This window comes from Poromitra crassiceps (assembly GCF_964638095.1).
Source record: "Poromitra crassiceps genome assembly, chromosome: 15".
Classification (NCBI taxonomy): Eukaryota; Metazoa; Chordata; class Actinopteri; order Beryciformes; family Melamphaidae; genus Poromitra; species Poromitra crassiceps.
Window position 1 is genome coordinate 21,313,814 of NC_139634.1, and position 12,003 is coordinate 21,325,816.

General features: G+C 44.4%; 1 protein-coding gene across 1 annotated transcript in view; it reads right to left on the reverse strand.

Annotated features, from left to right (window-relative positions):
• The window catches only part of LOC310790651 (mitogen-activated protein kinase kinase kinase kinase 4), a gene marked incomplete at its 3' end in the record, with an annotated part of 104,706 nt that overhangs the window by 24,046 nt on the left and 68,657 nt on the right, over positions 1–12,003 (reverse strand). The window contains exons 19-20 of the mRNA XM_083652362.1: positions 7,985–8,055; positions 5,720–5,796 (exon numbers count right to left, since the gene is read on the reverse strand). Coding sequence (XP_083508488.1) covers positions 5,720–5,796; positions 7,985–8,055 — 148 coding nt within the window. The remainder of the gene's footprint in view (positions 1–5,719; positions 5,797–7,984; positions 8,056–12,003) is intronic.

A 12,003-nucleotide genomic window follows, 5' to 3' on the forward strand; every position in this document is an offset into this window, starting at 1 on the left:
GGTATAGCTGTAAGACCCAGGTTCAAGCCCCCATGTTGGAAAGCATCCTCCCTGTTGAGGTATCCTTGAGCAAGACACTGAACCCCTTCCAGCTCCAGGACTGCTGCTCTGTATCTGACCTCTGACCTCCCTGTGGAGGAGGAGGGACAAGAGAACCGAGGATTTCCCTACAGGGATCAATGGAGTATCAGATCATTATGTCAGACTCTGTAATGGAAGAATAGGCAATGACAAAATGTTACAGCCCTGTTTCCTCTTGACAGATCCCACGTCCATCGTTGGCTTTCATATTGTGACAATCACAGTCATCCAGAGGTTAGAACATCTATCACAGTCATCCAGAGGTTAGAACATCTATCAGTCATCCAGAGGTTAGAACATCTATCACAGTCATCCAGAGGTTAGAAAATCTCACAGTCATCCAGAGGTTAGAACATCTATCACAGTCATCCAGAGGTTAGAAAATCTATCAGTCATCCAGAGGTTAGAAAATCTATCATAACCCTACAATCACAGTCATCCAGAGGTTAGAACATCTATCATAACCCTACAATCACAGTCATCCAGAGGTTAGAACATCTATCATAACCCTACAATCACAGTCATCCAGAGGTTAGAACATCTATCATAAGCCTACAATCACAGTCATCCAGAGGTTAGAACATCTATCATAACCCTACAATCACAGTCATCCAGAGGTTAGAACATCTATCATAACCCTACAATCACAGTCATCCAGAGGTTAGAACATCTATCATAAGCCTACAATCACAGTCATCCAGATGGTTAGAACATCTATCATAACCCTACAATCACAGTCATCCAGATGGTTAGAACATCTATCATAACCCTACAATCACAGTCATCCAGAGGTTAGAACATCACAGTCATCCAAAGGTTAGAACATCACAGTCCTCCAGAGGTTAGAACATCACAATCCTCCAGAGGTTAGAACGTCTATCATAAGCCTACAATTTCAGCACACCTGTTACAAAACATACCATCATTTGATTGATTGATTGATTGATTGATTGATTGATTGATTGATGACATTTATTGACTCATTTACACAGTACAAGTACAGGTACATTAGTACAAGATTCAGTAATAGAATCAAAAGGATAAAAACACAAAAAAGCCTGAGGGCTTATTTCCATTGTGGTCCTTAAAAGTGTGCTGGTGTGTGGTAAGGTGCGTGTGTGCGTGCAGCGTAAGTGCATGTGTGCATGCATGTGCCGTGGGCAGTTGGGTGTGTGTTGAGGGGAGGGGGAAGGGAAGGGGAGCACAGTGTATACATAAAAAACATAAAAACATCAAAACAAGTAATCTGTAACAAATACATTTAAAGATAGGAAGCTGCATGGCAGCCACTACAAATATTAATAACAATACACAAACACAAAATGATAATTTATAGCAGCTGGAAGGCAAAAGTCCTATCTTATAGGACAGTCTGTTTGAGTAAAATTTGTTTAACTTTATGCTCGAGTGAATGCTCGCTGGCAGGGCATTCCACAAAAGGGCACCAGAGATCTTGATTGTGTTTTGACCGTGGGTACCGTATCGTGGGATCTCCAGCGAGACTTGGCTTGCTCGAGTGTCGTACTTCCGGTTCTTTATTTGAAATAGATCTGACAGATACTTTGGGGCCTGGTTATTGAGCGCTCTATATACATGGTTTAATTTAAGCTGGTGTTGTTCGATGTTCATCCAGCCCAGGACCTTAAAGTGTCCCGAGTCAAGATGGGTTCTCGGCTGTAGTTTGAGTACAAATCTAACCAGTTTGTTTTGTGAGACCTGCAATTTGGATTTTGTATTTTTGGTTAGGCTGGTGTACCAAAAAGAACACGCATAATCGTAGTGACATTGGATCAATGCTGAGCCCAGCAGCTTCCTAGTTTTTGTATCTAGAAACTGGGACTTCCGGAAAAGGAACTTTAGCCAGGAGTAGACCTTCCCCAGTACTTTTTTGGCCATTTCCTCTCCGTTCAGAGATTGATCCAGGTCAGCGCCAAGATATTTCACCGAGTTTTTAGGGCAGATTGGAGTTTTGTTACAGGTTATATTTAGTTCGAAAATTGATTTAAGCTCATGCTTAGAGCCAAATAAAATTTACTCTGTTTTTCCTAAGTGCAATGAAAGCTTATTTTCGATCAGCCATTCACTGACCGACTGAAGTTGTTGGCTTAATTGTTGTTCAATTTGCGCCGTGTCCTTCCCGGACACCATCAGGGCAGAGTCATCTGCATATAACAATAGATTACAATTTACTGCCATTTCCATCTCGTTTATGTAAATTAGGAAGAGCAATGGACCAACTATCGAACCTTGGGGCACGCCGCAAGAGATCGATCCGACATTTGAGGAGACACCAGAAATATATACAATCTGTTTCCTGTCTGTTAAGTACGAGGTAAACCAGCTGAGAGCTGAGCTGAGCGGTTCAGACCTAAGGCCTTCAATTTCTTAATTAGGATTGAGTGGTTCACTGTATCGAACGCCTTTTGGAGATCTAATAGTATCATACCGGTAACATTTCCTTTGTCCATTTCCATTCTAATAATATCAGACAGGAACATCAGACAGGTGTTGGTAGAGAAAGACCTTCGGAAACCAGATTGAAAAGTATAAAAAAGCTTGGCATCGTTCAAATAATTGTACAACTGGTCATGAACCACTCGTTCGAGAACCTTGGAAAAGACATTGAGAATTGAGACTGGTCGGTAGTTACCTACCTCGGTTTTACTGTTTTTCTTGTAAATAGGGATTACCCTGGCTAGCTTTAGGTCATTTGGGAAAATCCCTTGTTGAAGTGACAAATTTATAATGTGAGTGAGGGGGCAGGCGACTATTTCTGCTGCATCATTTAGAAATCTGGCCGGTAAGTTATCCGGGCCAGTTGCTTTCTTAGCCTTTGAAGGATTTTGCAAATGTCCCTCTCTCTCACGGTAGATAAACCAAAAGAATTGCCCATGACACCTTTATTTGCATATAATTGCTCCACTTGTTGGATGCCGAAATGACCTGTGCCAGTAGGGAGTACCTTTATCAGGTCAGAAGCCACGTTGATAAAAAAAAGTTATTAAATGTCATGGCTACTTCTTTCTTGTCAAATACAGTTGAATTGTTAATTGAGAGACCAATATTGTTCCCAGCTTTCTTTAATTTCTGGGAGGCGCCAAGATTCTTTAACGACTGCCATAGCTTCTTCAGAGAATTTTTGTCTGATTCTAATTTGTCTTTAAAATAAGACTGTTTAGAAGTATCGATCAATCTTTGTGTGGCATCTCTAGCTTTCTTATAATTGTCAAATAGGGATTTGTCATTAGTTCTTTTGAACTCTCTAAGAATTTGATCTCTATTTTGTTTATGATATTGTCATCAAACCAAGGTTCAGAACATTGCTTCATGCGTGCTTCTTTGAAGGGAGCAATGGAGTCTATGATATTGTTGAACAAGTATTTGAATTTTTGCCAGGCAGCATTGACATTTAAAGGTGCTATGTTAACATCAGTAAATCATCACCACATCAATGTTGAGACATTACTAACATAAACAATCAAGACCATCTCTGAGAAAATGGGTAGCCTCTACTGGCTTCTATACTGCATTTAAAATTGTGTGTCAGCCAGTTTGATTGGGTTTGGTTTTGCTTAACAGCACAAACAGAGATTGCTTTATGGCACAAGACAGGTGACAGGTGACCCCAAATAGTCGACGATTCGTTGGAAGGAGCCTGATTCGACTGCCAATCTGTCGCAAAATGTGGTTATGAAACTAGGACATTCCATTCCGGGTATATGGGGGTGCTGAATGTCTGACTTAACATATAACTCCTTGGTTTATCCCAATAGATCGTGATATATAGCCTATTTTGGTAAGTCTCAGCCTATTAATATCGTAAAACCAAGTCCCAATTAAACAAACAAATCAAACAAGCTCATGCCAATGGGTTTTCATAATGCTGTTTCATAGCATCCTTAAAAAAAAGGCAGACATCAGGGGGGGGGGGGGGTTCTCAGTTGCAGAGACAGTGAAGTCACTGTGAGTATCCGTGATCTGTGACTCCATTCAAAGACAGTTGAGGCCAGCAGGCAAAGTGAGTGGGAGGTATCAAGAGCTGTTTCCTCCCAGCTACACACAGAGGGCAACTTTGAAATCCTCAACATATTCTCCCTCTCCTTTCTGGCTCTGCCGGTCGCTCTCGAAGCAACAAGACACCGAAAACAGAGAGCAGCGCTTTGAAATGGATGCGAGTTGTTGTTTGCTTCCTCTGTTGACACGCGGGTGGGAGAGGGCAAGCTTTGAACCGATTACCCCGTGTACGGCTGCTCTCTGCAGACACACACACACGCACACACACACACACACGCACACACACACACACACACGCACACACACACACACACGCACACACACACACACACAGAGCTACCAGCTGCCTGTGAACACCAGGGCTGAGCTGAAACTTTGGCAGATAACAGCGGCTATATCTGTCGTAGCCTGAGGGCAACACGCACAGCCTACGAATGGGTCATAGAAGTAACATTTTTTCGTATTACTTTTGCATCTTGAATCTTTTAGTTTGGAAAAAGAAGACAGAGGATGCAAGCAGCACTATCTTTAGTGTATCTGGAATTCTTTAAATTAAATTCCCTCATTCTTGTCATGTGGGAGCCCAAACAGTAAATGTCTCTCATACGAGCCTGGCTCATAAAAAAAAAAGAAAAAAAAAAGAGGATTCTTGTCATGTGGGAAGTCACCAGAAACAGCACCAGCACCCATTTCAGCTCCAAGAAACGCTGTCTTTATTTTCAACTGAAGACAGCAGAATGTGACTGAGTTGAGTGAAGGATGTGAGTTAAGGCGGTACAGCAGAATGTGACTGAGTTGAGTGAAGGATGTGAGTTAAGGCGGTACAGCAGAATGTGACTGAGTTGAGTGAAGGATGTGAGTTAAGGTGGTACAGCAGAATGTGACTGAGTTGAGTGAAGGATGTGAGTTAAGGCGGTACAGCAGAATGTGACTGAGTTGAGTGAAGGATGTGAGTTAAGGCGGTACAGCAGAATGTGACTGAGTTGAGTGAAGGATGTGAGTTAAGGTGGTACAGCAGAATGTGACTGAGTTGAGTGAAGGATGTGAGTTAAGGTGGTACAGCAGAATGTGACTGAGTTGAGTGAAGGATGTGAGTTAAGGCGGTACAGCAGAATGTGACTGAGTTGAGTGAAGGATGTGAGTTAAGGCGGTACAGCAGAATGTGACTGAGTTGAGTGAAGGATGTGAGTTAAGGCGGTACAGCAGAATGTGACTGAGTTGAGTGAAGGATGTGAGTTAAGGCGGTACAGCAGAATGTGACTGAGTTGAGTGAAGGATGTGAGTTAAGGCGGTACAGCAGAATGTGACTGAGTTGAGTGAAGGATGTGAGTTAAGGCGGTACAGCAGAATGTGACTGAGTTGAGTGAAGGATGTGAGTTAAGGCGGTACAGCAGAATGTGACTGAGTTGAGTGAAGGATGTGAGTTAAGGCGGTACAGCAGAATGTGACTGAGTTGAGTGAAGGATGTGAGTTAAGGCGGTACAGCAGAATGTGACTGAGTTGAGTGAAGGATGTGAGTTAAGGCGGTACAGCAGAATGTGACTGAGTTGAGTGAAGGATATGAGTTAAGGCGGTACAGCAGAATGTGACTGAGTTGAGTGAAGGATATGAGTTAAGGCGGTACCTGAGTGGTTGCTGCTGGTAGAGCTCCCATGGGACACCAACCGCCCCCCTTTATCTGCTACAGACACCGGACTGCCACTAGATGGAGACAGAGACACACAGACGGACGGCAGAGATGGAGAGCGAGAGTGTAAATTAAAATTGTGATCACCACAATACGCCAGTTGTATTATGTTCTATTCTTACATATCCTTCTGTGCTGCGGCACTGATCCAATTTCCTCACCATTAGCTTCATCTAATCAACAGTAATCATCTGACCTGATATGATGTCACCATGAACGACTCTGTCCTCTAAAGTGCCAGTATGTGTGCACAGTAGTCGCTTCACTCCAGCTGATTTTTTTTAAACCTTTATTTATTCAGGGGAGTCTCACTGAGATCAATGCTCCCATTTTCAGGAGTGCCCTGTTCACATTCATACACACATTCACACCGGGAAGCTGCCCAGTACAACCACAGTCTGATCTGCTGGCCACTGAGCAGCTCCACTGGAGCGGTTGGGGTTAAGGACCTTGCTCAAGGGCACCTCAGTGGTGGCAATGAGGAAGGGGCAAGCTCTGCCTTTTTCACTTTCCCCACCCAGATTTATCCTGCCGGTCGTGGGGATTGAACCGCGACCTTCTGAATGGATTCAAGTTATTTTAGGTATTTTTCCCTGTGAGGGAACTTCATTTGTGGTCAGGCATCATACATCATACATTCAATGATAAATAGTCAGCAAAAAGTACATAAAAACAAATGATTAAAATGATTATAAAGCCACATGGGCAGTGGTAGGTGGGTTGGTAGCTGGGTGGGGAGAACATAGTGTTAGTGGGGCGGATAGGCGGGATAGGCTATGATAATGCTGAGGTGAAGAACTCCCCGACACAAAGCAGAAGTCCAGTCAAACTGAGTCACCTCAAAGCATTTCACCCTGCTTATACCATGGCCACATGTCAAACATTAAAAATAATGAATGCCCACTCCTGCCTGCTTAGGGTAATGTTATCTGTGCTTTGTTTGTTACCAACTTTAAGAAGATAGATAGATGCATTGTAGCTCTCTGCTGCTTAGCAATGTCTACACACGTTCTGCTTTAAGCTGCCAGCTCAGCTGACGCTTTGGAGTCAAAATAGCTTGTGGCTATTCTCAAACTCAATAAATAGCTCGCTTACAAACACACGAGTGTTTTGCTCACTCAATCGTGTAGTAACTAAGATATCTGAGCCAGTGGAGGTATTGTGTCACTGGCAGGCTTTGGAGGAAGATCTCGACGTGAGAGTGTGTGTGTGGGTGGCGTGGTTAGGTTACATTATAATATATCAAGGCTCAACAATGTTACAATTGAAAGTACTGTTTCCTCGGGCCTATTCAAGTCATTGGCTTCAGTCCAGTGTGGCTGAATGGAACGCTCAAATCTTGCTAGAGCGTTGATTTATAACGGAGATCAAACCATCGTGTGCGAGGTGTCCGGTAATACTAAAGTAATATATATAGTAAACAATGCACACCTGAGCAATCAGAGAAGTCAAACTTAGAAGCATAGCAAGAAGATCATGATATAACACGACAAGTACGTCAAATTCAACCTTCATAAAAGTAGCTCAGGAGGTAGAGCGGGTCGTCCACTAATCCCTTTGGATAAAAGAGGTCGGTGGTTCGATTCCCGGCTCCTCCAGTCTGCATGTCGAAGTGTCCTTGGGCAAGACACTGAACCCCAAATTGCTCCTGATGGTGTGCCAGCACCCTGCGTGGTAACCTGCCGCCATTGGTGTGTGAATGGGTGAATGTACCTACTGACTGTAAAGCGCTTTGGATAAAAGCGCTATATAAATGCAGGCCGTTTACCATTTTTTACCGTTTAGAAAGAAATGAAAACTAGATAAAGGAAGTGGGAAATAACTGCACATTTAGTGTGTGTGTAGTCTACCTGAGTCTCTGTGCAGTGTGTGTGTAGTCTACCTGAGTCTCTGTGCAGTGTGTGTGTAGTCTACCTGAGTCTCTGTGCAGTGTGTGCGTAGTCTACCTGAGTCTCTGTGCAGTGTGTGCGTAGTCTACCTGAGTCTCTGTGCAGTGTGTGTGTAGTCTACCTGAGTCTCTGTGCAGTGTGTGTGTAGTCTACCTGAGTCTCTGTGCAGTGTGTGTGTAGTCTACCTGAGTCTCTGTGCAGTGTGTGTGTAGTCTACCTGAGTCTCTGTGCAGTGTGTGTGTAGTCTACCTGAGTCTCTGTGCAGTGTGTGTGTAGTCTACCTGAGTCTCTGTGCAGTGTGTGTGTAGTCTACCTTGAAGCGGTCCTGTTGTGTCCCATCACCAGCTCTCTACAGTAGAACTTGGAGGTAGTACGTTCTGGTACCTGGAAGACAACATTGACACAGGACAGCGAGAGAAACAGCAGTCAGTTTAGCATGCAACATATGAACAAATAGACAGTGGACATATGCGTAAAGATGGCGGTCTCCTGGTGTGACATCACTTCCTCTCAGTGGGCTTTATAGTGTAAGGTCTGGCCATGCAGGGTTTTAGGTAATTATGGGAGGGGGACTGCGGTTCAGAAACTACTATGAGCAACGCCTGCAGCGCTTGTAGATCAAATTGCAGTAAAAGCTTGAATAATGCAGGGGGAAATGACCCTGCTTAAAACAATCCTCATCACATTGTGTTTAGCTCTACAGGTCATTCTGGACGTCTAGCCGCCCACGTAGATTCTTCATGAAATTACAATGTCACTGGGCCAATCAGGGACTGCGTCATAGTTGATAATGTAACCAGGCCAATCAGGGATGCCGCTGGCAAAACAGTAATGGCGTCTCCCGAAGCAAAACGTGGCAACGTTAATAGGCTAAACACAGCCATGAGTGCAGTTATTGCAGAAATGACTGAATAACAACAATTAAAGATTAATTAAGAACAAGAGTATGCACCAGCAGAGTTTGTTGGAGGAATTTGGATTGAATTTGGCAGTGCTGATTGGCTGAAGGAGTTGTCTGTCAAGGCAAGTAGTCCCACCCACTGAAATGACTGTGGGCGGATTGGACTGATACGTCGAGCGAAACAGAATGCGAGGTCATGTGATTTTTTATTACTGAGAATCTAATGGGACCATTTGGCTTTTGCTATTTTCTTCTACATTTCTCAGCATCTCAATAATTCTGCAATCTGCAACCTTTTCAAAGTCATTCTGCATATCTACCATACGGTATGGACATATTATCTTGGGTCAGGGACTGATCGAATGCTTCCTCCAACCCGCTCAGAGCACATATTCCATTTTTTAAACACTTTATTTATCCCGAATCAAACTGTATAATCCTGTTGCAGCGGACTGATATTGACACTGTCATTTTTAACATTTGATGTTTCTCAAAATCTCTGTTCCACCAAGCAGCTGGTGACCTTCTGACCTCTTATCTCCTGGGTCACATGACCTAGTTACAGACAGGAAGCAACGCCCAGCAGAGCAGGAAGTGAGCTGTGGGAATACCCATCATCTTTGTGACAAGTTGCCCACATCCTCATCTGGTGCGCACGCACACATGCACGCACGCGTACACACACACACACACACACACACACGCAGAGACACGCACGCGTGCACACACACACACACACACACACACACACACACACACACACACACACACTCTCAAAGGGCTTACAACAAGCTTGGTTTGTGTCGTTTCCTGAGTGTGTGGCAGACACATGTTATTCTGTGAGGATCAAGTTTGAAACACAGCTCGCAGTGAAGTTCTGTCAAAAATAATCTGGGTTTAGCGAGCACAGCAGCAGACTAAACCCACGTCTGTTAGAAACCTGAAGGGCTGCACAATTAATCGAATATTAATCGTGATCAAGATTTTGGCTTCCCACAATCAATAAAGCAAGGAAAATCGAAGATTGAGATAAATCGACATAAAACATGCAGCATTCCATTTAGCAATGTAGCTCTCCTTTTGTCTTGTGTTGTAAATCCAGCGCACCCCTTTTCCTTGCAGCAGTGTGCTCCGAACTGTCATGTTTATTTTTAAACTTTCCTTGGTAGAAGATGACAGTTGAAAGAAATCCAGTGTCGTTGTTTTTAAGCTCAATAAATGCATGTTGTTCCGAAAGTCCAAGAGTAATCTTGTTAAATAATCATGATCTCAACATTGATCAAAATAATCATGATTATCTTTTTCACCATAATCGTGCAGCCCTAACCTGATCTATCATATGACTCTCAAAGCTATTGGGTTGATAAATCATTTGAATGCAAACAGTGGCGAGAGTCGCGAGACCCCACGAAATGCATGGCTCTGCCACAGCAGATCAGTGGTGTCTTAGAGGGGAACTGAGGGAAGATTAAAATAGCTCCCCGGGCTATTCTGAAAAATATCTTTCCACGTCCCGGTTATGCAAAGTGCACAGCAGCATAATCGGAATTGGCTGGTGAGAAAATGTAATTTACCAACGTGGGTCCCCTGACGTAAAAGTTTCAAAAGCAGTTGTGCAGATTACAAAAATAGTGTTTCAAAGCAGCTCCATTCACAACCTGCCAAACACGGGAGAGAGTGGTGAGTTATTAACTGTTCTATCAACTCCATATGGCCTCCTGTTAGTGTTCAACAGCAGAACAGAGCGAACAGCTTTATCACGCATTCCCCCTCTCTCTGTCATAGTTATTAGCTATTCTATCAACTCCATATGCTGTTGTTAGTAAATACATCTAACAGCATATTCTGTTGATAAGAACCTAGCAGGGGAGCAGAGAGAGAGAGAGGGAGAGAGAATGGGGGAGAGGGAGAGTGAGAGGCAGGGACAGACAGAGAGAGAGAGAGGGGGACAGAGAGGGTGGGAGGGAGGGAGAGAGGCAGGGAGAGAGAGAGAGGGGGACAGAGAGGGAGGGGGGGAGAGAGTGAGAGGCAAGGAGAGACAGAGAGAGAGAGAGGGGGACAGAGAGAGAGGGAGGGAAGGAGAGTGAGAGGCAGGGAGAGACAGAGAGAGAGAGAGAGGGGGACAGAGAGGGAGGGAGGGAGAGAGAGTGAGAGACAGAGAGAGAGAGAGGGACAGAGGGGGGGGGGGGGGAGAGAGTGAGAGGCAGGGAGAGACAGAGAGAGAGAGAGAGAGGGAGGGAGAGAGAGAGAGAAGGAGGGAGAGACAGAGAGAGAGGCAGGGAGAGACAGAGGGGGGGGACAGAGAGAGAAGGAGGGAGAGACAGCGAGAGAGGGAGGACAGAGAGGGAGGGAGAGTGAGAGGCAGGGAGAGACAGAGAGAGAGAGAGGGGGACAGAGAGAGAGGGAGGGAGAGACAGAGAGAGGCAAGGAGAGACAGAGAGAGAGGCAGGGAGAGAGAGAGAGAGAGAGAGAGAGGGACAGAGAGGGGGGGGAGAGAGTGAGAGGCAGGGAGAGACAGAGAGAGAGAGAGGGGGACAGAGAGAGAGAGAGAGGGAGAGACAGAGAGAGGCAGGGAGAGACAGAGAGAGAGGCAGGGAGAGACAGAGAGAGGGACAGAGAGAGAGGCAGGGAGAGACAGAGAGGGAGGGAGGGAGAGTGAGAGGCAGGGAGAGACGTAAGCCTCTCCCTGTAAGAGTGGTGGATAATTGTGTTGCGCCTTTCGTTCCACCAGTGGAGGTAGTCATAGCCCTGAATCGACCGTCTGTCTGAAGGGGCACGCCTCGGGAAGACGGGAATCCCAGCTAATCCATAAAAAATGACAGCAGGACTGAAGTTCTACTATCAGAAATAAGATAACCTGCAGTCTGTCTCGCCTGTTGTGCGTTAAATAGACTCCTCGGATATAATGATAATCTCTCTCGCAATAGGTGCGCACAGAGAAATCCATCTGCAGCCTGCTTTATGCACAGCTGTTCCAGTTCACATCAAAATGATCTTCAACTCCCCAGGATATATTCATGCATCCGCAGTACGTCCTCTCGTAATAATGCAGGTGGAACATGAAGATTTTTCGGTAGCCTACTTTGTCTTGAAGAACACTTTAAATGATTACCAGTTTCTGCATTGTCGGCATATTTGGGTGAGCTCTCGTCTTTTCTCTTTGATCTCTTAACGGGCAGCTGCTGCATGTAGCCTACATGGCGATGTTTGGTTGTTTTCGTTCCTCATACAGTAGCCTACACTATCACCTGCACATGGAAATATTTATATATAATATAATAATATAATTATAATAATAATATAATTATATTATTATATAATATATAAATATATTTTCACCGGACTTGGTGACCAGCATCATTTTAATTTGTGGGACTTTGATTAATTATAATAATGAAACTCAGCGCCCATGGTTCACCCTCATTTCAATC